The sequence below is a fragment of the Chelonia mydas genome, chromosome 3, assembly GCF_015237465.2.
Source record: "Chelonia mydas isolate rCheMyd1 chromosome 3, rCheMyd1.pri.v2, whole genome shotgun sequence".
NCBI classification, from domain to species: domain Eukaryota; kingdom Metazoa; phylum Chordata; order Testudines; family Cheloniidae; genus Chelonia; species Chelonia mydas.
Genome location: NC_057851.1, coordinates 111,932,175 through 111,955,592, shown reverse-complemented (window position 1 = coordinate 111,955,592; position 23,418 = coordinate 111,932,175). Strand labels below are relative to the sequence as shown.

At 42.1% G+C, this 23,418-nt stretch overlaps 1 protein-coding gene and 1 non-coding gene across 2 annotated transcripts in view; both read left to right on the top strand.

Moving 5' to 3' along the window:
• Positions 1 to 23,418, top strand: part of SYNE1 (spectrin repeat containing nuclear envelope protein 1) — a 497,076-nt gene that overhangs the window by 124,381 nt on the left and 349,277 nt on the right. Inside the window, 5 exon segments of the mRNA XM_043543166.1 lie at positions 2,904 to 3,082; positions 5,080 to 5,276; positions 5,413 to 5,519; positions 19,488 to 19,595; positions 21,896 to 22,033. Coding sequence (XP_043399101.1) covers positions 2,904 to 3,082; positions 5,080 to 5,276; positions 5,413 to 5,519; positions 19,488 to 19,595; positions 21,896 to 22,033 — 729 coding nt within the window.
• On the top strand, positions 22,336 to 22,499 carry LOC114019605. The gene has a single exon (XR_003564636.2). It is a non-coding gene; the product is annotated as a U1 spliceosomal RNA (small nuclear RNA).

Here is a 23,418-nt window from a genome sequence, read left to right as displayed (position 1 = left end):
TGCCAGGGAGGCATCCCTTCACACTCTCTACATCTGTAGACCTCTGGCCTTCTACCTAGAAAGAAAAAAGAGATTTAGAAAATTGTCACGTCTCTTTCTATCAGTCACAGAGCGATCGAAGGCTGAGGCCATCTCTAAACAAAGACTATCTAAGTGGATTTCTGGCTGTATCCACCTGTGCTATCATCAGAGCTACATCCTGGCTCCAGCTAGGGTTCGTACATACTCCACCAGAGCACTGTCCAAGTCAGTAGTGTTTCTCAATAACTTACCCATCGTAGACATTTGCAGGGTAGCTACCTGGGCCTCGGCCCACACGTTTACCAAACAATATGCCCTGGAATAACATTCCTTTGCCGACACTCAGTTCGGACTCTCGGTGCTATCCACCCTCAACAAAGATACTCTGAAGCCCCTACTTCCATCGAGGGGTACTGCTCCATAGTCACCTAAAGTGGAGCACCCACAGGGACACTCCTCAAATAAGAAGAGAAGGTTACTCACCTTGTGCAGTAACTGAGGTTCTTCGAGATGGTTGTTCCTGTGGGTGCTCCATTACCTTCCCTCCTCCCCTCTATTTCGTTGTTTCACACTGACTCTCTGGGGTAGAGAAGGAACTGAGGGACAGTTGGCTGTGCACAATAAGTGGCTGTTCGGAGCGGCGCGAGACGGCTGCCGTGCACATGCGGCCAACCGGGGCACTGTTACTACAAGTCTCCGATTACAAGCGCAGGGCGCCAAGACACCTAAAATGGAGCACCCACAGGGACAGTCGTCTTAAAGAACCTCAGTTACTGCACAAAGTGAGTAACCTTCTCTTATCCCTCAAGTTTCTGTGGCCAGAGAGAAGCACCCTTCCTCACACCTCTGGTTTCTGCCAGGAACTGAGCTGCTCAAGCCAGGCAGCTCCTTTTATCTAGGCCAGCATGGCCCTGATTGGCTGTTGCTAGCCCCTCTAGTCCTTGGAGGGCCACATCTCTCTAGCTTTCAAAATGACGACTCCAGAGAGTCCACTCTAGGCAAGCTTGAAGGACCCACCATTGCTACTCTTTTCCTTTCAGCTCGCTGCTTCTTGGGGCAGGGTATGATAGGACCACAGGGCCTCCAGCAAAGGCCGAATACACCCTGCAACACTGTGGGCGGTAGAATGGAAATCATTTTGGGGGGGGGGGGATAGCTCAGTGGTTTGAGCATTGGCCTGCTAAACCCAGGGTTGTGAGTTCAATCCTTGAGGGGGCCATTTGGGATCTGGGGCAAAAATTGGGGATTGGTCCTGCTTTGAGCAGGGGGTTGGACTAGATGACCTCCTGAGGTCCCTTCCAACCCTGATATTCTATGATTCATGCTCTCCAGGGGTTAAAATGGGAAAAAAAGGTGGTGTTACTCTTCAGACTCTGCCCCTCTGAGCTGACTAAACGAGACAGTGCTCACAAAGGGATGATTGTGTGTGCTTCTTGGCTCCACAGGGCTCCCTGACTTTGGCTTCCCTTTGTCATGGCTTCAGTTGGCCCATGGGCTTTGCTAGGCTTCTGGGGCATGGCTCCTTCATGACCAGGGGCAAAAATAAAGTGGTGGTATCTCCCAAATGCAAAGCACATGTTGCGCCAAAATTACTACAGTAAATTGTGCAGATCTGAGATTCTCCCTCTTGTTTCTTACATGAGGAATGCAATAATTAGCCATGTTGACATTTAAATGATCATTACTGGGCAACTGAGTTAATGTCTCACTGAGATGAGTGGGGCACTTCTTCCCTGGCAGAGCTGTTATTCCAAGCTGTCTCTAAACCAACCTTTGCACCATTTGCACTTGATTTGCTTTCTGAAGTTTTCTTTATAACCATTAAAAGTAGACACTTAGTTTTTGAGAAAATGAAAACTGACATTCTGGAGAAAAAATGCTTCAGAGAAGTGCTGCTACAGTGTATGGGCATGTAGCAACTGTTGCCAATCCCTGATACTCTCTAAGAGAGCCTGATTCTTTAAGGTACTGAGCTATTCTGTGATGTTTTGTGAGCAGTCTCAACTCTCTGAATCTTTGTTTCTTCAAGCAGGCAAATATGTGCCAACCATATATATATATATATATATAACCATTTCCTATTAAAACCAAGTTGTGAATGTAATGCTCTTAAAAGTGTGGGACTAATGGTTTTCATTTGAGCCAGGGATGGAACATATAAGTGCTCTGTGAATTGCCTCACTGGTATTTGCTAATGTACACCTCTGTACTATTCCATTGCGAGGCCTCTTCTAACTAGAGACATCCAGTCATTCAGAATCAAGCCATAACAATGCACTAGTTTTGGGATGAAAATGAAACTACTACAATGAGGTCATCAGAGTCACTTTAACTATTTTGAGGAGGTCATGGGAAGAAGACCCAGGCCTTGTTAACTTCCCCAGCTGCCACCAAATGCCCTCTTCTTGGCCATTGTTGGTTAAACGTAGCGTATTTGGAAAGGTCACTTTCAAGTGTTCACTCTGATTCAAATTCACCAATGGTATCAGGAGATGCAGCTCTATTTAAGTTGATGGAATTGTCTTTTTTTTGAGCTAGTGGTGAATGTGGGCCAGTATCTCAGTACAATGAACTAGTAATTTGCATAAGAATGTGTAATGCTATGTAAAGTGATATGTTTACACATTGTTCAAGCAAATAGGACATCAGTAAGAGTCAACAGTTTCTGGATGCTCAGCAGGTCTGAAAAGAAGACCATTTATTTAGGCACTTAAATAAGGATTTATGAAGTGACCTTTAGGAACTTATTTTTTTAAAAAAAATCTTGCTCATTATTTTCATGTTTTTTAATTTTAGCCCATGTCTAATCCTGTTAATGTCCTGTTCATTATGATTAAAATAAATATCCGTATTACAATAAACTGATGTCATTCTAAACACAGATTGAAGAGCTGACAAGCAACCTGCCACAGCTGCAGTCATTGTCTAGCAGTACATCTTCTGTGGACAGTGTCGTCAGCTCTGAGACTGCAAGTCCACCAACAAAAAGGAAGGTAGTAACCAAAGTCCAAGGAAACGCTAAGAAGGCTTTGTTAAAGTGGGTGCAGTACACAGCAGCAAAGTAAGTTAAACTCACAAATTAATTTAGATTTAATTTAGCTCTTTACTTAGGACTGGAGTTCTTTTTCTGTGTTTTTACAGTGCCTAGCACAATGTGTTCCTGGCCCATGACTGGGGCTCCTAGGTGTTACTATAATACAAATAATAATAAAGAATAATAATTTAGATTACTTTTACAAAGCAATCCCATTTTATGGTATATGAAGCAGAATTATCCCTGAGACAGTGAAAAACCGGAAATAGAGTTGGATGTTGTTTGAATGGCAGTGTTGGCTCTTGCTGCCAAAACCTTTGATACAACGTTTGCCCCATATTGAAAGGGCACTTTTTACAGACTGTGCTTTTCTGTCATTTCTGTCTCAGTGAGTGAGTACAATTGTACTTGGGTGCGAGTTGTTGAAAATCATGACTATCATGATTTAATCAGTGGTACTCAGTTACATATATTATACAAATTTCATTAATTTTCATTTCCTATTAAACTAAATTGGTTCAGAGGTGTAACAGGGCACTCTGTTGTTAGCTTCAAAACATTTATCTTCATTTGGTGCAATTCTCCTATGTATGCTGATTCCAAAGAGGGCATAAAACAAAAAGTAAATTAGATCAATGAGACCACAGTGATCTGATTGCTTCCACAATAAGAAAAATAAAAAGACAGGTCCTTCCCCTAAAAGCCATAAAAGAATAAACTGGATTTAATTGTTCAAATAAAATAAATAATTATCTGAAATACAGATATCCACAGTAATATCCAGGGAGAACAACCAGCACAGAGGAGTAGAATGGAGCCCCAGAGAGAGTAAATATGATCATAATGTCATAGAACTATATGCCCAGGTCCCTATAACACCAGTGCAGTATAAGATAATTTACAGTACAATGCAATCTACTTTGGCATAGCATTCTTCCTACAAAATTATTTGCATTCAGAGACAGACTACTGAAAGCCGATAGCAGCACCATCCAGACAGGTGGCAAGTGAAAAATTGCAGTGATGGGTGAACACAGCAATGAAATTGACCCAAACATGGGGAGAGGAAGGAACATCATAGTCCCCATCCCTCCATACAAACTCAGAGTGGAGTGGCTGCACTGCAGGAGCAGGCTGTGCCATCGGAAAGCATGGTGTATCCTGAACAGCGCTCAGGAACTGATGCATAGCCCACTGAAGGGATTGGGAGTCTTTCCAAGGATTTCAGTGGGCTTTGGATCAGGCCCTCAGAGAAAGACACTACCTCCATGAAGAATGAACCTCTCTAAGCTACCCCTGTGACTCCACACTACCCCAAGAGGGGGCAAGCATCTGAAAGCCACAATATGGCCTCACTGGAAGTTTGCCTGGGTAAGGACTGAATAAAAATTGGGGTAAGGACCTGAGTGTCTGGACATGAACATAGTTTTCAGAATTACTTTGAAAAATTAAAATATTACCCATTGCTGATTAGTTTCTCTTTAACATAGTGCTAATCGCTTAGATTCCCTCTTGCATCATTGTGTGAGTTTCACAGTGGCAGTGTAAGTGGACTGGATATTGTGAGAGGACATTATCGCTCATGCATGGAACAAGAACGTACTCCACATTACATTTTTGGGCTGAACCACAATGACATAACGTCCTAGGATGTTATTTTAAAAGAGAAAAATATTATTGTAATCATTTACTTTAAAAATCCAGATGCAGATAACAAGGGAAGTATACTTATAGTGAAGGAAGACTGGAAGGATTCAGTAAGGGAGGAAGGAATAGTGAGTAGTGTTTTATATAGCAACATACTTTGTAGTGTCTCACATACAAGAACCAGAGTTGTAGTTCATTTGCTCATAACACACAGGGCTTAATGTAACCAAACAGCTCACTGGAAATAGAAATTTTTGCTTGAGGCTAATTGGAAAATACACTCTTGGCCACTGATAGAAAACATAACCTTGTATCTTGTGTCTTCATATGACCTGACTGATTCATTGTCCCTTTTTTTCTTTTTGTTAAATTTTAAGGCAGGCTGGAATTGAAGTAAAAGATTTTGGACGAAGTTGGAGGAGTGGTGTTGCCTTTCACTCAGTCATTCATGCTATTCGTCCAGAGCTAGTGGACATGGAGAAAGTGAAAGGAAGATCTAATAGGGAAAACCTAAATGAGGCCTTCACAATTGCAGAAACAGAACTAGGAATCCCAAGACTTCTTGATCCTGAAGGTACTTCACATAAACTATACTGCATTAAATTTTGGACTAGGATAGGCTAATATTTGTTTGAAAGTTTTTCAAGGGTGTGTAATATTTTTGCTGTTCAATTATGAATTAATTTACTATATATTCTGCACTTTTCTAGATGTGGATGTTGACAAGCCAGACGAAAAGTCTATCATGACCTACGTAGCACAGTTCCTGAAACAGTATCCCGATCTTCATAATGCAACTGAAATGCAGGAGAATGATGTAGGTGTCCATTACATTTCCATTTTAATCAGTTGCTTATGCACATAATGGGCATATTTTGACATCTATTTTCAAAACATATAGGTTATCTCTGTTTTTTTTTTAAAGAGCAGCTGAGTGAAGAACCACCGGAGCTAGAAAGACCATTAGCTAGAAAAGACTAGCTGACTATAAAAGAAGCCAGTGTTGTGAATGAACACTAGTAACAATTTTGGAGCTGGAGAGAATAGAATGATGATGGAAATAATGACCCTGCAGATAATAGCAGAGGGGAGAGGGAGCAAGAGTAGCTCTGGTGAAGAGTAGCAATCTCAGACCATGTCTACACCAGAGGGACTGTAGTGGCATAGCTGTGGTGCCACAGGTATGATGGCATAACCCCATAGTGTAGACATTGCCTACGGTCACAGAAGGGTTTTTTCCATTGCTATAGAACCACCACCTACCCGAGTGACAGTAGCTAGGTTGACAGAAGCATTCTTCTTCTTTGAGTGCTGTCCCTGTGGGTGCTCCACTCTAGGTGTTGGTGCGTCCTGGCGCCGTCGATTGGAGATTTTTGGTAGTAGTGCCTGGTTGGGACGCAGGTGCTCAGTTGGTATCTCCCATCTCGTTGGAATCTTCCTGAGCGCCTGCGTCCTGCACCCCCCTCAGTTCCTTCTCAACCATCCTCGGGTGAAGATGGGACTCAGGGCAGTGCTACTTCTCTTCCCTGGTCTCTGTCGGAAACAGTAACAAAGAACACAGAAATAGTTATTAGTTACATCCCAGTTGTTTCCCTTCCTTTAGAATAGTTACGTAGTTTAGTTAGTTTAAAAAACAAAAACAAAAAACAAAACAAACAAACAAACAAAAAACTAAACACTTTTCATCTCAGGCTTGTCTCCCGCTGAGACACTGTCCCCTGCCATTTCTAATTCAATATGCCAGGGGCTTCAGGATTCAAGAAGTGTGTTTCCTGTCAGGACTCCATGCCAAGGTCTGATGGGCACTCACGATGTGTGAAGTGCCTCGGTGAAACACATGTCCCTGCTAAATGCCTTCACTGTGCAAGCCTCAAGACCAGGGCTCGTCGCAACAGGGACCAGTGGCTTAAAATGTTACTAATGGAAAAATCTCTGCAGCCGCCTTCGGAGACGGGGAAAATTAAACCCTCTCCCTCACACTCCCGGCCAGATCAGAGCCAATTGGGAGCATGGCTTCACCTCTCTGTAGCAGAGGCAAGAAGCCAAACAGTCTCTGAGAGAGACTTTAACAAGGGTAAAGGGTCTCCCACGAGATCCTCACCCTCTGTATAGACAGCGCAGAAGGCAGGTGCCTCAGGCTGTCACAACGCCTCAGCCGCAGCTTCCGCAGACCGCAGAGGCAGGAACCCGACCTCCCGTGCTGGGAAGGCTTCCGCGGCACCAAGCACTTCAGCGCTAAAAATAGCTGGCAGTGCGGACTGCATGCTCTGCTCCGGTGCCGGGAAGAATGTCCTCACCGAGCCTTCTGCTCCGGCACCAGCAGCGGACCCCCTGCAGGGCTCCTCCACACGTCCCGGGACACCAGTGAGGCTTTGAGGACAGTCCAGGCTCAGCACAGCCCAGGGAGCAGGAGCAACAGTTTCTCACTCAAGGTGACCTCTCAGTGCCACCTGAGCCTAACTCCCCGCTCCTGGACAAACAGGGCTCATTTTTTGAACAGCCGCTCTCCCCACCTGAACTGGCTACCTTTACTGATAGCGAACCTGATGTACAGCAGCAGGCGGAGTTCTGCCCATCTGCCTCTCCTCCTCCACCGGAACCTTTTCCGCCTCAGGTCACGGCTCACAACCACAAGTCTCAGTTTCCCTACTTCACCCCTCTGTGGACGGCACCTGGCAACCACCAGTCTCAGTTTTCCTACTTCACCCCTCCATGGACAGCACCTGGCTTCTCCTACCCTATGCCTTGGTCTCAGTGATACCCTTTGTCACATCCTCCTACCACTCACCCTCAGACCTCTTCTACTGAACCACTACCTCCTTCTGTGCCTTCATCTCCAGCTCCGTCCACTTCTAGAGTGCCTGAACCCCCTCCTGAGAACATGAGCTACGGACCATATCCTGACTCACTGACCCCCTGACTGTCCATCAGCTCCAGACGGAGCCCTCTTCCCTCCGCCTCCACAGAACGTGGATGACTGTAAACAATTTCAAGAACTTTTCAAGAGGGTGTCACTCAGTCAAGACATCCCCTTAGAAGAGGTTCAGGAAACACAAAACAGACTCCTCAGAATCCTTCCACCCTCTGCACCCTCAAAGATCGCGCTCCCCATAAACAAGGCACTCTTGGAAACAGCTGACACTCTCTGGCAAACTCCAGCTTCTTTATTACCAACTTACAAAAGGCTGAACGTAAATACTATGTTCCCACTAAGGACGCTGACTTCCTATTTTCTTATCCACAACTGAACTCTCTTGTCATGGATGCAGTTGCACAACAGACAAAACAGCCTTAAACTCCTTGACATCTTCGGTCGCAAGGTTTACACATCCTCCACTCTGCAATTCAGAATTGCGAATTATTCTGCCCTCCTCACCAGCTACGACTTCGATAATTACAATAAACTTTTCGAATTTGCCTCCTACATTCCAGAGGGTAGGAGAACAGACTTCAAATCAATCCCGGTTGAGGGCCAATTAATTTCCAGAACGGCCCTACAAGAAGTTCTAGACACGGCAGACACAGCAGCCCGTACTATTGCAACTGCTGTGGTTATGCACAGATCTTCATGGCTCTCTGCATCTGGCATCCCTAAAGATCTGCAGACCAAAGTGGAGGACCTCCCCTTTGATAAGGATAAACTTTTCTCAAAAACAAAAAAACAAAAACTGATCAATTCCTCCACACCATGAAAGATTCTAGAGCGACACTGCACACCCTGGGCATTCACCCATCTTTTCCCAGGAGACAACAATACCAACCCTACCAAAGACCACACACACAACAGTATTATCGGCCTCAACCCAAATCATACGACATAACTAGGAGTTGCGCTAGATCCCTAAGCACAGAAAAAATCAAGCTCAAGCAACCACTTCCCACCCACCGGGGAATAAACAACAATTTTGAAACATTGGTAGAGGGTCTGCAGGACCTCCCCTTGAATCTACCGCCTACTTGCCTGTTAGGCCACCGCCTCCAGAGTTTCCAAAATGCCCGGCAGCGGATTACACGGGACCGCTAGGCCCTCAAAATAGTTCAGTCCGGTTACTCTATCCTCTTTATATCCTACCCTTCCCCCTTCCCCGTCTCTCTTCAGGAACCCCTCTCACAAGCACTTACTTCGCATAGAAGTGGCTCACCTTCTACAACTAGGCGCAGTGGAAACTGTGCCGACACAACGTCGAGGGAAAGGGTTCTACTCCCATTACTTTCTGACCCAGAAAAAGACTGGGGGAGGGAGGCCTATACTGGACCTACGCCGACTGAACAAATTCATGAGGATACAAAAATTCAAGATGGTCACACTGGGCACAATAATTCCTGCACTGGATCAAGGGGACTGGTTCACAGGCCTTGACCTCCAGGACGTTTATTTTCATATACCAATTCATCCAGCTCACAGATGCTTCCTACGTTTCACAATTGGTCACAACCATTTTCAATACAGAGTTCTTCCTTTCACACTCTCTACAGCACCGAAAGTCTTTTTCCAAGACTCTAGCCATGGTCGTGGTTCACCTCCACAGACATGGAATCACGCTTTTTCCCCTACCTGGATGATTGCCTCATCAAGGGCAACTCCTATGGCGAGACACTTCAAGCTACCTATTTCACCATCTCCCTCTTTCACAGCCTAGGCCTCCAAATAAACGTCCAGAAATCCACCCTGACACCTACACAACAGATCGAGTTCATTGGAGCTCATCTGGACTCAATCTGGAGCAGAGCCTCACTCCCAAATGACAGATTCCTCACTATCACACAGCTGATACGCACGCTTGCTATTCGTTCCAGGACACAGGCAAGAATCTGCCTACAGCTCCTTGGTCACGTGGCAGCCACCACCTTCGTGGTCCAGCACGCCAGGCTACGCATGAGATGTCTTCAGGGCTGGCTCAACTCCAACTTCAAACCCACCAGACACACCTTAGGGATGGTGCTAACTCTTCCTCCTCCCAATGTTTTAGCTTCCCTACACTGGTGGACGAGACCAGAAAACCTCTGCATGGGGGTTCCCTTCCAGCAATGATCCCCAACGCTGACGCTCACCATGGACGCTTCCCTAATCGGCTGGGGAACGCATCTAGGGGGACACAGGGCACAAGGCTGCTGGTCCGCATCAGAGACGCACCTACACATAAATCTCTTAAAGCTCAGAGCAGTGTGATGAGCATGCCTTCACTTTCTTCCCCTCATAAAGAACAAATTTATTTGGGTCTTAACGGACAACATAGCATGTATGTTTTACATCAACAGGCAAGGGGGAGCCCAATCACACTCCCTATGCATGGAAGCCATCCGACTATAGAATTGGTGCATACAACATGAAATACGAATCATTGCCTACCCGGCTGCCACAATACTACTGCTGACGCACTCAGCAGGCATTTTTTGACAGAACACGAATGGGAACTGCAACCTGCAATACTTCAGCAGCTCTTCTCCCTCTGGGGCACCCCGTCAATGGACCTCTGCCACAACCCAGCATCGAAAATGTCGCCTGTTTTGCTCCAGAGTGGGACTCGGGACTGCATCCCTGGGAGACGCGTTCCTCATCCCGTGATACAACTCTCTCCTGTATGGAAGAGATATTGAAGAGCTCAGAACGGAGCAGAATCCGATCTTCCTTGCCTAAACTATCAGTGACTGTGATGCATGAGTTGGAAAAGGAGGAAGATACTGAGTTAGACTAGGGAGCTCCCTAATGGATAATCTGGAAGAACAAGAACAAAATTATTATTCATTTGACATCAGTCAAATGTCTGCCTGTCTGTCTATCTGTCTGTCCAGAATCACCTCTTCTCATTGTGGATTTCTGTTCTCTAAGAAAGATTTAGAGGTACTTTGATATAACCAGCACTTCCCTAAACAGTAAAGAATATATGTTGCTCTGCATAAATGATTGTTATGGATGCCTGTTATGATCTGTCAAGGCCTTTTAGTTTTACTCTCAAAGGAGTTTTAAAAAGATGCAGCTGAACTTTAATAGACATTTCCTGTAATCCTGTTTTGTTAAAATACAAGCATGGGAAATGGTTTGGAAATTAGACTCTGGAAATTCTGAGTTATTAGCATCTATTTTAAATTCCAGAAACATAGGGCCAGAAACATAGCCCATTTGAGTCCATGGAAGGACTCCCTTTGACTTCAGTAGGGTTTGCATTGGGCCGTGGCTTGCTTTCTGGTTTCTGACCACTCCAGAGATACCACCAGGATTATGCTAACCTGGGGGAAGCCTATATTTTTTACTGAATGTCAGCTGGCAGGCTATGGACCTGTCCAAGAAAAAAAAATGATAGAAGAAGTAGCACACCAGCATTTTTAATTTTAGCTATCATAAATCTTATATTATTACTTCCAAGAAATCTTAACTTCTTGAGGAAGAACTCACCAGCTGTCCCTTTTCACATCACCAATGGATTGTTTAACCTGGAACTGATTGCTGCAGAGGCTTTTTGAGAATACCGAATATCAACAGAATGGCAATGCTTTGGTAGTCTGGCTTGGATATACAATCTCTGGAGTTGTCTTCTTGGTTTATTGGTTTGAGAGCCCTCACTTGGCAACCTCCACACTTTTATTATTGTAAAGGATTTCTGTGATACACAGGATAGAGAGGCTTACTCTGCACCACAACCACTTTGGATCTGAATTACTCATGATTTGTCAGAGTATCATCAACATTAAAATTGATATTTCCCATGATAGCAGATTCTTGCCATTTAGGATGTTCTCTTTGTCCTTGCCAAGCCCATTCTGATGACTTTGGAAGAGCATCACACACAAATTCCAGCAAATATTAGCATCTTAAGTTATGCTGTTCTTACACATACAAAAAGAAGCTGGGAGTGTGTGGCTAATCCTGTTGGCAACATCATACCTAGTTGTAATGTTTTCCCAAATATTACTTTATGTTGAACACAGTACCTTTAATTCACATTGCATGTTGCACATGTAGAGACTCTAGTCTTGTAAAGACTAATATATCAAACTATGAAAAAATGTATATACTGCATTACATTTTTATATGGTAAATGATTAGCCAGGTGAAAGGAAAACTGAAGTGATAGCAGGCCAAGACTAACTGAAATTATATCATCTAAAATAAATATCTCATTTTTTTTATTAAGGTGCTTTTCATTTGAGTTGCCCAATTTCTGACTTTTAAAGGGTTTAGTGGAAATTAAACAAAGGAATCTGCAAAGTAAGTGTTTGGTTTCTGGAGGGCTACCATAGCAGCTGATCTAAATAGTGGCGGAATTTCATTACGATTTTAGCTGACTCTTTTAACAATACCACTCTGCATTAATAGAGGTCTTTTTGCAAGCTAAGTCTTTTTCAGACTAAATATCACAGTTTACATTTTAAGTAAGACTAAAAAGTTAAATAGTTGAAAAGTTGAATGGGGCAAGCAGTAATTTTGCTTTGATATCTGTGGGAGGACAGCTGAATTTGTAAGGCAATGCCATTTCTGCAACACAGAGCAGCAAATGTACAACCAGAGACTGAGCTCATGAACTGCTGAATCTGAACATACACAGTCTCTATTTTACCAGAGCTTAGAGAGGCCAATTGTGGTAAAAAATGATTGCTTAAAATAAACATAATGCAGCCACCATTATGGAGGAGAGAAACTAAGAGTGGAAATACAGGGTTTATATAGTATTTTGGACCAATAATTGGCCTGTGCTATTGCAATGTAGAAAAAATTTCCGGTTCCAGAAAAGGGAAACTGAGTGTAAAACAGCAAATGTGTGAGGTCACTGTGGAAAACAAAATAAATTAAGCATGTGAAAGACATTCTGTGCTGTTTTTGTGATGCAGTCACTACAGGCATCCAATATTTTACCCTTTATAGCAGCTCTAGACTGTGACCTCACAATGTCACTCTTTCTTAAAAATCACTGCAGCCAAAAGCCATAAAAGTAACTTCTTCCGAAGCCACCTCTCATACTATTACGTTGATTGGCCAGAAAGAAGCCAGCGTCCTAATACATGCATGCAGCAAGGGGAATGAGCTAGAGTGAGAGGATACAAGTGAGAGTAGTCTTCTTTTCTCAGACTTAACCCATGTATGCAGCTATATAATTTCACTGAAAGGTGGTTGGGAAATTTAGTTGTTCCTTATAAAATATGTTCATAAATTAGCAGTAACTAATAGAGCAAAAGCATTGGTTTGGTTATCAAACCAAACTCCTTTATTGGATTTTCTGAAATAGCATAAATACATTAATATTTAATAATCTGTCTCAGAGAAGTTTCAAATAATATGAGCTTCTCTTTCCAGGAAGTTCACTTCCGTGCTTTTAGATGAGTGGCTTTTTTAATGTACTTCTTTGTATCTGCTCTGTTTTTTGGTTTTGTTTGGTTTTATTGGCTATCCATTTTTCTTTTTCTATTGTTTCTTCATATTGCTAGGACACACTTCAAGCAATCCCAACTTTTTCCATTATTATTCCTAAATTAAAGGTAAGGGTTAAACACTCTGGAATAGGAACTTATCCCCCAACTGAGTGTTACTCCTTGCTATTTTTTCACACCAGTGAAAGTTTAGTTTACTCTTATAAACTTTTCCACTAACACTTAATTTAGTAAATAATTCTATAGGGATATGGTAGAAAAGCAGATCAGCTTATACGTAGGGTATCTCAGGCAATGCTTTATTATGGTTTTGTTAAATCTAAGTTTATATATAGAAAGACCGGATTGGATGGATAGATGAAAAGAACTATCTATCTATCTATGTTTGTAGATAGATAGAGTTCACCGTGCACCATGACCCTCTTCTGACAACATAAGAATGGCCATACTGGGTCAGAACAAAGGTCCACCTAGCCCAGTATCCTGTCTTCTGACAGTGGCCAATGCCAGGTGCTTCATAGGCAATGAACAGAACAGGTAATCATCAAGTTATCCATCCCCCTGTTGCCAATTCCCAGCTTCTGGCAAACAGAGGCTAGGGACACCATCCCTGCCCATTCTGGCTTACAGCCATTGATGGACCTATCCTCCATGAATTATTACATGACCCTGGGTTAGGAGAGAAAGGAGAGGAGAGGGGGGCAGGAGTCCGAGCCCCGCTGCCCCCAGGTGGAGGTGGAGCTCAGGCTTCAGTCCTAGTTCCAACAAGTCTGATGCTGGCTTTGGTGACACCATTAAAATGGGGTCATGACCCACTTTGGGGTCAAGACCCACAGTTTGAAAACCACTGGGTAGCTATTAGGTTGTTTCACATACCTGTGGAATATATTGTATGTGTTTGAAAGAGAAAATATATGCATAACAGTGTGAGGTCCGATGAAGCTTTTATTACCACGTCTGTGATGATTTTGAGGGTGCCATTTTCAAAGGTGCCTAGCATTTGGGTGTCCAATGGTCATTAATTTCTAATGGGAATTGGCCCTTTCAGGCAGCTTTGAAATCTTCAACTTAGAAGTTTAAGAGATGGTTTTCTTTGGAAATGAACATTCTGAATGAGAGATGAAATTAGGGGTCCAGAAAAAAATCCATTTGGTGGTAAATAATGGTTATCACTAAGATCACTGCAGTGAACCAGGATACATTTATTTTCTTATGTCATCTGATTAATGGACATGTTCAAAACCTCACGGTTTTTTTTAACTCAACACAGGACTGTTTTCAACTAAGTATCAGTCAGGATTGCTTTCATACTACATATAACCAATAATTAAACGGTACTTTATATACTAGACTTTGAGATAAAATAGGTACATCAGTATAGGTAGGGGCTGGATTCTCCACCCTACCCGAGCAGATAGATAAAGGATCCATGAGGGATCTGGTTGCAACTCCCCAGTGCTGCATGGCCCAGCCCTGGTGTAAGTTAGAGTTACTGAGGAGCAGCTCTAACTTACACTGCCAATGGTGTAAGCTCCTTTATTGACCTCACACCAGAGGATGAACAGAGTAGTATAGAGGAGCTCCCCTGCTCTAGAACCCACCTGACATGACCCCCCCTCCTTTGTGTCAGTGTGGCAAGTGGCTAGTGCAGGAGGTGACTCTGCCACATTGACAGCTTTATATCAGTGTAGTGGTCCTCTATGTAAAGGGAATTCTCCCTTTGGCCAGCTACTGCCAAAAATTACAACTTTGTGCTGCTTGAGCAGTGCAAAGTGTCTGTAGTGGACTAGAGAATCTGGCCCATAACTCTCCTCTCAGGATTCTACTTGCCATGGTATTCATGGTATATAGCTTTGTAAAGTCATATGTTTGAGTGTGGAAAATTTAGGAGTGTTATGTCTTTGTAAAAAAAATATGTGCTCAAAGCTTTCAAACTAGAGGCCATAGTTGGGCACCTAAATTCATATTTAGGCACCTTAACAAGTGCCCTGATATTCAGAGTATCTGAGCTCCTGAATCTGTCATAGTTCAGCTTCTCTGAAGATCAGGCCACTTATTTATTTGCCTAACTATGGATTTAAGAGCTGACCTGTAAGGGCCCAACTTTGAAAATTCTGCTGTTGGACTTGAATAGCCTAACAAATTCATAATTACGTATCAGAAAACTGGATAATCCAACTAAGTACTCCTTTTTCAATCTGTAATTAAACTCCTTATGGTACACAAATGTATATGCTTAGCTGTCTAGCAAAGTGTCCTGCTTTTGTAATTTTCAAATTAACCTCAATGGCATCAATTTAAAAATTGTTGTAAATTGTTTTGACTTTCTGACTGGGTCAAAAATATTCTGGGTTAATTTAAACTGCCTCACCTTCTTGTCATAGGGGAAGCCAGAAACACTTTTCCATTCTTTAATTACATACCTTAGCTTTCATTGGCTGTTGAGCACTGTGCTCTTATTCAGTTGATCTTCTCTGCAAAATCAATGAATATTTATGGAGAGATAACAGGATAGGCTATTACTTTAAAATGTCATTTAGGGTTAACATGCAGGGAATAAAATGCAGAAAGTTAGAAAAATTAAATGTCAAGCAAATGTGATCAAAGATTAGATCTCTTACCTAAAAGGAATAATTTTATTTCCACTAGCCAGCTATATTTATAGTTGCTTACACTCCATTCCATACGCTGTTCAAGATGGCTAGTCTTCAGAATATAATTTGCCTATTTAGAAATGTACCCTTTTGATGTTTCTGACTGAGCGTGCAGAGCACTAAGTGTTGATAAATGCCTTGTGTTAAATATGATAGTTCATCAGACATGATGTATGAATGGTAGGTCCTTTGGTGCTTAAGAAACTGTGATTCATTTCCATCTACTACCACTCAGGTTGTACTTGCAACCATTTAATCAGAAGGGGATCTTCGAACTGCTTATATATCAACCAAGGAACCTTTCATCTGACAAATGGGGCTGAGACACAGAGAGCTATATTGATGCCTCACATGCAGTTACTGAGAGATATATTCCAATGTATGTAGAAAGAAACAAGAGTCCAGTGAAGCAGGCTGCAAAAACAGAATGGTAAAATAGGAGCATGGCTAATAGTTTAAAAAATTAACAAATGATTATTCCTAAGCAAAATCATTCTGGGCCAAATTCATCACTTGTGTAAGTAAATACAAATCCATTGACTTTAGGTTGATTTTACAGCATAGCTGAATTTGAGTCCTTCTCTATAGTGGGACTGTATCTATCAACCTGAATAATTTGTTTTATACAGTGTGGTAAATTGGAGAATTGGTCTGAAATTCAATAAAGACAAATGCAAAGTGCTACACTTAGGAAGAAAAAAATCAAATGAACAAATACAAAATGGCGAATAACTGGCTGGGCACTAGTAATGTTGAAAAAAATCTTGGGGTTATGGTGGGTAACAAATTGAATCTGAGTCAACAATGTGGTGCAGTTGCAAAAAAGGCAAATATACCGGGGTGTATTAATAGAGTGTTGTATATAAGACATAGGAAGTAATTGTTCTCCTCTACTTGGCACTGGTGAGGCCCCAGCTTGAGTAGTGTGTCTAGTTTTAGGTGGAACACTTTAAGAAAAATGTGGACAGATTGGAGTAAGTCCAGAAAAGAGTAACAAAAATGCTAAAAAGAAACATGAGCTATGAGGAAAGGATAAAAATACTGGACCTGGTTAGTCTTGAGAAAAGAAGACTGAAGCAGGACCTGATGACAGTCTTCAAATATGTGAAGGATAACTAAGGACAGGAACAGGTTACCAAGGGAGGTTGTGGAATCCCTGTCATTGGAGTTTTTTTTAAGAGAAGATTAGACAAACACCTGTACTGGATGGTCTATGCATGCTTAGCCCTGCCTCAGCATGGAGGGACTAGATCACCTCTTGAGTCCCTTCTACTCCTCCATTTCTGTGGTTTCTATGAAATATGATATTGAAATAATCACATATAGGGTGAAATTTTGGCTTCATTGAAGTCAGTGGCAGAACTTCCATTGATTTCAGTGGGTCAGGAATTTCACCCAGAGGCCGTGTGCCACTATAGAATGTGCTATATGGGAGTAAAGAGCTAAACTTCAGGGCTTAAATCCTGGCCTTATGGCAAGACTCCCACTGACTGCAGAGAAGGTACTATTTCATCTAATTCATAAGTGAGCATATCATTTCTGTGTTACACACAAGATCACATAAAGTTGTCCAACCTATTGACTATCTCCCACCCATTGATACAGAGTGTATGGAAGACCAGTTGAGGAATAACACAAAACCTTGATGACTGTCACTCTTTTAGAATTGTAATGTCTTCAAAATCAATCTTACTACATATAGAAGTAGCTACTTTTTTAAAAAAATATTCCTGTTAGAAGACAAAATTGTACCCGTTGTTTAGTAGTCTTCAAAGGACATTGTGGAAGGATTTATTTTAACTCTTAAGTCTACTTTCAACTAATATAGACATGTTCTTGCTGCTGCTGATTCTGTGTTTCAGTGAATCTTGGGCCTGATTCCTACACATGACTTTGTGGCTCATATAGTCAGTCACCAAGTCAGAACGGTAGTGTTTTACACTCATTTTAGACTTGTCTCTATGGACACTTAGTGTGCTGCAAGCTGGGGTACAAATCACTAGCCTGCTGTGCACTAAGTTGCTGTGTGGACCTTGCTGTCATTCACTAGAAGATCCATAGTGCCCTTTGACCCACTGCTGTAGATCAGAGCACACCACGGATATACATAGCCGTTTAGTGTGCAGGAGGCTAGAGCGCTATAGAGTTATACCCCAGTTTTCCATGTACTACAGACTATGTAGACAAGCCCTTTGTACACACTTTGCACAGGTATAAATGATTCCACAAGATGCATGCAAAGTGAATGTAATCTGGCTGCAACTATCCTGCTGAGAATTCCCCTGGAAGGGAATTCTCATCAGGCATATAGCCAGTGGAAATGGTTCCTGTGCCATCTTTGCCTATCCTGCAGCCTCAGCCCTGAGGGCCTGGGGAGGGAGTGGGTTGCTCCATTCCCATACAGCAATACTCAGCTGATGGATGGTCCATAGAGACCATAGCTAACTGTTGTAAAATAATAGCCTCCCTCGTGTTGCTCTAATTTACTTCTGGGCTGAGGGCAGCTTGAGAATTAGAGAGCTATAATTGACTCCCTGACAACCCTCTGTAATGAGAGGATTTTGATAAAAGAGCGAACCTTAAATATTTAAGTTTAAAATGACTGTTCTTTAGTACGTTTCAATTGTTTTAAAAACAAGTAGGTATTTCCTCTACAGTTTTGTACGCATGAATCCACTAATTTGGTGTGATGTTTGAAACTTACATACTTTGGGTTACTACTATGGATTTAGTTGAATCTATGAGCGTGCTTCTCCTCTCACTGGTTTTACAGGCGTGTATCTTCATTTATTTCAATGGAGTTACTCCTGAGTTACATTAGCGTTAGTGAGAGGTGCATGTGGCGCACTGTGTGCAAATATCAGTCAGTCACTTACATCCCGCTTAAGGATAGGCTGTTTACACATTGCACAAATGTCCCTTCTATCATATGCTAAATCTTGATATGACAAGCTTACAGACCTGTGATTTCCTGTTGGTATTTTTGTGTTGGTGACTCTCTGATCCCACTGTTCCGGACACAGCATTAATAAGGACTGTGTGGTTGACAGTACACCGTACTAAAGCAATGTTGAAACAAGTCCTCTAATAGAACAGTATGCTGTTATTGAATGTAGAAAGATCCGTGTGCTGGGGTATATAAGTAAAAGAAACTGTGAAGATCGGTACCTTGCAATGTTTTTTTTTTTTGTCCTAATTAAAATTGTAGAATATGTAAGCATTTGTCATTTATACCAACTTGCTGTTTGATACTGGATGGTGCACTTAAATCAGGGAGCCAACAGTCTGGTAATGTAGCATGTCATTATGACACATTGTTTATCATCAATACCATAAGTGATAATAAATGATAAAATCAGGAATAATGCCCTTTTCCAAACATATAGACCTTCACTGAAATTCACTGTGAACAAACTGTGATTTACATCAACTGTGGCAGATTAAAATTAGCTGTTACAATTTATTGCAGTGGCTGCGCATTAAGTTGGCTTTAAATAAGAACTCCCTGTGACAGTATGCTCTATGTGACACTGCAGTACCCCTTGCTAGTATGAACCTCATGGCTAGGGGTCTAAATTCTACTCTTACATCCAGGCAACCCCACTCATTCAGGTTGAATGCAGATAATAGAGTCAGATTTGACCCAAATGTCTACACTGACTTTCTCTGTAAATTAAATTGTTCTGCTAGGAAAGAGTAATATATTGCCTATCTTTGGCACTCACTAATAATCATCTACAATGCTGTTTGGGTTTCCTGCCTCACAGAAAGAAGATAGACTGATGCTGAGAGACCTCAAAGTTTGGGTAGAACAGTTTGAAAGGGACCTGACCAGGACACAGATGGCAGAAGCAAGCTTACAGGAAAAATACCAGGTAAGCTGTGGAAAACTTCAAATGGTGGAAGATTTTTGTCATGATTAGGTGTAATATGTGCCCCTGAATTTGTATCCTTCTTCCATATCATAGAATATTAGGGTTGGAAGGGACCTCAGGAGATCATCTAGTCCAACCCCCTGCTCAAAGCAGGACCTGCTCAAAGCAGGACCAATCCCCAACTAAATCATCCCAGCCAGGGCTTTGTCAAGCCTGACCTTAAAAACCTCTAAGGAAGGAGATTCTACCACCTCCCTAGGTAATCCATTCCAGTGCTTTACCACCCTCCTAGTGAAAAAGTTTTTCCTAATATCCAACCTAAACCTCCCCCACTGCAATTTGAGACCATTACTCCTTGTTCTATCAGCCGGTATCACTGAGTTTAGCTCCATCCTCTTTGGAACCCCCTTTCAGGTAGTTCCAAAAGCAGCTGTCAAATCCTCCCTTATTCTTCTCTTCTGCAGACTAATACAGTATGCTGACTGCATAAAAGTGTGCAGTGTTTCACTGCTGAAACAAATCTAAGTCTGCAGATGCTCACGTTGTGCCCCCTAGATCTTCAGATAAAGGGGACTTGTCTAACACAGATCTGCCTCCTCAGGATGGAAGAAGGGCTAGGTTGCCCTTAGGTGGGCAGCTAGGGGCAGCTAAGTCCTCTCTCCCCAAACATACATTCCAGATGCTGCAAAGGCCGCTCTGCATGATAGAGCTTCTGTGATGGAAAATAATTGAAGGGGAGGTGGGCCAAGAGGAAGAGTCGGCAGGCCTTGGTCAGGGGTGGAGGTCACATTTTACTCCCCTCTAGCCAGGTCCTGGAAATTAGTCAAAATGGCTAATACAGAATGGGCCTGTATTATATTTTAATGGAAACCCCTTCCTCCACTGGGGGCAGTCATAGCCCAGGGGAGGCCTTGATAGTGGGGCTCGAGTGGAGCCATGCTGCATGGGGGGAATGGGTGGGTGTGATAAGGGCCAGAGTCAATATGGAGGCATAGGGTCTGCCTCTAGTGGATATGTCTCCCCTGCCTAATTTGGGTGCACATCGTACCGCCTTTTCTAGATGGGTTAATTCTGCCCCTATAACAGGATGGTGTCAGGAAGGTTTGTAGAGATTTGCTTCCTCTGAAAACCCTGCCCTGGGTTTTGGTGTGGGAGGAGATGATCTAGGCCCTGACAACGGTCCTACAATCGTTGAAATAAAGAGGCAGTTTTCTCTGCCTGCCCTTTACTGTATTTTCCTTCTATCATTAAATATATGTAACATATATTTGGGTCACATTCTGCTCAGTTATAATCGTGTGAATTTGAGTAACTCAGTTGTTGGTGTGAATCCTGAAGAAGTCTGTTGAACTTCGTGTGTGACTCTGGATTTAAACAGCTTTAGCTCTAAAGAGTGGATTTCAGCAGTTTTTGTTAAATCATAGGTTTTTTTGCCTCACAGCCTAGCTTCTTATTTTGTCAGATTCAGCAGTGAAGTCCCAATTATATGTTTTTGATACCATAAGACTTCCTCTCAGGGTCCCACCACAGCCAAAATCCCCATTGATTTCAGTGGGAGTGCCATACATAAGACAGCTGCAGGACCAGCTCCTGATTGTAAGATGCTGGTTCAAAAATCGTGGTAGATCTTTGAAGCAGATGGAATTCCCATCCTCCCCTGAACAGATTATATGTACACTGTATGAAGTCCAAATGGAGGCCCTGATCCTGCAAACAGTTATGCATATAATTAAAGGCACACAAGTGAATAGTCGCAGCTCATTCAGGGCTACTTGTGCATGCAAGTAAAGTTACTCAAATGCATAAATGTTTGCAGTATCAGAGTCCTGCTCTTTCCTGGGGTTTGGCATTATTGGTAACACCACATCATAAACTTCAACCTAAACTTCAAATATGGTTATACATAGGAGTTTCCATGCAGGCCATCTCTCTACCAAAACCTAGTTTCCTCTGCCTCTGAGAGAGGCTCCAACCCCTCTTTTAACCTGCTAAAAGCTAATTGAATGTAATTGCTAGTTCTACTCAACAGTAATTTCTGCCTTTCATGTAGGGTTCAGGTGCCTAATAACTGGAGGAAAACAGAGGAGTCCTGTATCCCTACAGAGGTCCCTTGAATCTCTTACCCTGTTAAAACTTTTAATAAAAATGTCTTTCAAGGAAGTTCATAGTTAAATACACATTCCAACTTGAGAAGGATAGAATCTTTTATCAATTCAGAATTGTAAAATGGCCAACCTTACCCCATACATGTCCTGTCATTTCCTTCCATGCCTCGTTGTACTGATTTTCTTTTCATGCAGTCATTTAAACACTTCCGAGTCCAGTATGAAATAAAGAGGAAACAGATTGAACTTGTAATCCAGTCTTCCCGGAAAGATGGTAAATTGTCACTTGATCAAGCTATGGTGAAGCAAGCTTGGGACAGGGTTTCTTCCAGGGTAAGTTAAAAAAAATTAATACACTAAATACATTTTATTAGACATACATTTTTAAGTTTTGCCAAAGCAAAGATTGAATAAGGTCTTTAGGATAGGGCACCTACCTTGAACTGCCCTTTGTTAGAAAATATGTTGATAAAAACATAGTGGTATTGAGTATTTTGAAAACACAACTAATAGTACAATTCACAGCTCCCCTCAAACTGGATTGACAGAACAGGTTTTAGACAATATTGAATGCCCTATAAAATTCTACATCTGTTCATTTGCAGAACAATTTGTGTCTGCCTACCAACTACTGAATACTTACCTGGCAGGGGAGATACCATGATCACAAAGGTGGTTTTCCCAGGGTGAGGCTCATCCATTGCACTGCGGGTGTGCTGACCCCTGCGATTTCCCCAAATGCGGGAAACTCGACTGCATAATTTGTGGTAGTGGGGGACTGCGTTCGCGCTCTCCCCTGGCTTTAAAAAACAAAAACCAAAAAACAAAAAAAAAACTACTGAATGTTGCAGTGTGTTGTAAAAGTGTAACAGTATTCATTTGGCATGGACACATACTTATGACTGGTGAAGCAACAAATGAGTTGTGTAGGTCATTCCAAATGAGAGCCAATGAAACCTTTATAAATCACCATGCTGTCATGAATTTTTCTATGTCATGTATTTAAAATAAACTATATTGGAAATATTCTGAAGCTTTATAATTTTTATTGACATTATTTTTCTCTTTCTTAATTGGGACTCTTCCAGTAAGACAGGCTACTTTACTTCTACAGATCCAAATGTACAGTCTTCTGAGGGAGAGAAAAATTAATAAAGACCTTTCAATATTACTGAAAATAGCTTCTTTGTGTAACTAATATTAAATCTTCAGCTCTGAACTTCCACAGTCTACTGGAAAAAACATTCTTGGCATTCAGTGGGATAAGGAAATTATTACTATCCCTGATAATTGATGCCATATTGGAGCTTAAGCTTTGTCAGGCTCCACTCTGCATAATGCCAGACAATTATAATTTGGAGAGGCTAGGTGGAAGAAAGATGCATTTCTCAAGCACAACGTATAAGCATCTGTCTGAAACTGCTGAGATGCCTGGAATGGTTGACATTTGTCTCCTCTCAGATGGGGTAATGAGCAGAGGGTAGATGAAACTATCTGACATTATGAGAAGTTCAGTTTATGACATGGTTTCATTTTTTTTCCACAAGCCTGTCATCACCACATCTGTGGTATAACTATAGAACATCTGACTGCTTTTGGTGGTGGACAAGTTTTACTAATATACATGTAGGGTAACCTGCACCATTAATGAATAATGATGCCATGCATAGTTTATCCAGGACAAACTGTTGTAATGGAAAATTATAAATTACATCCTT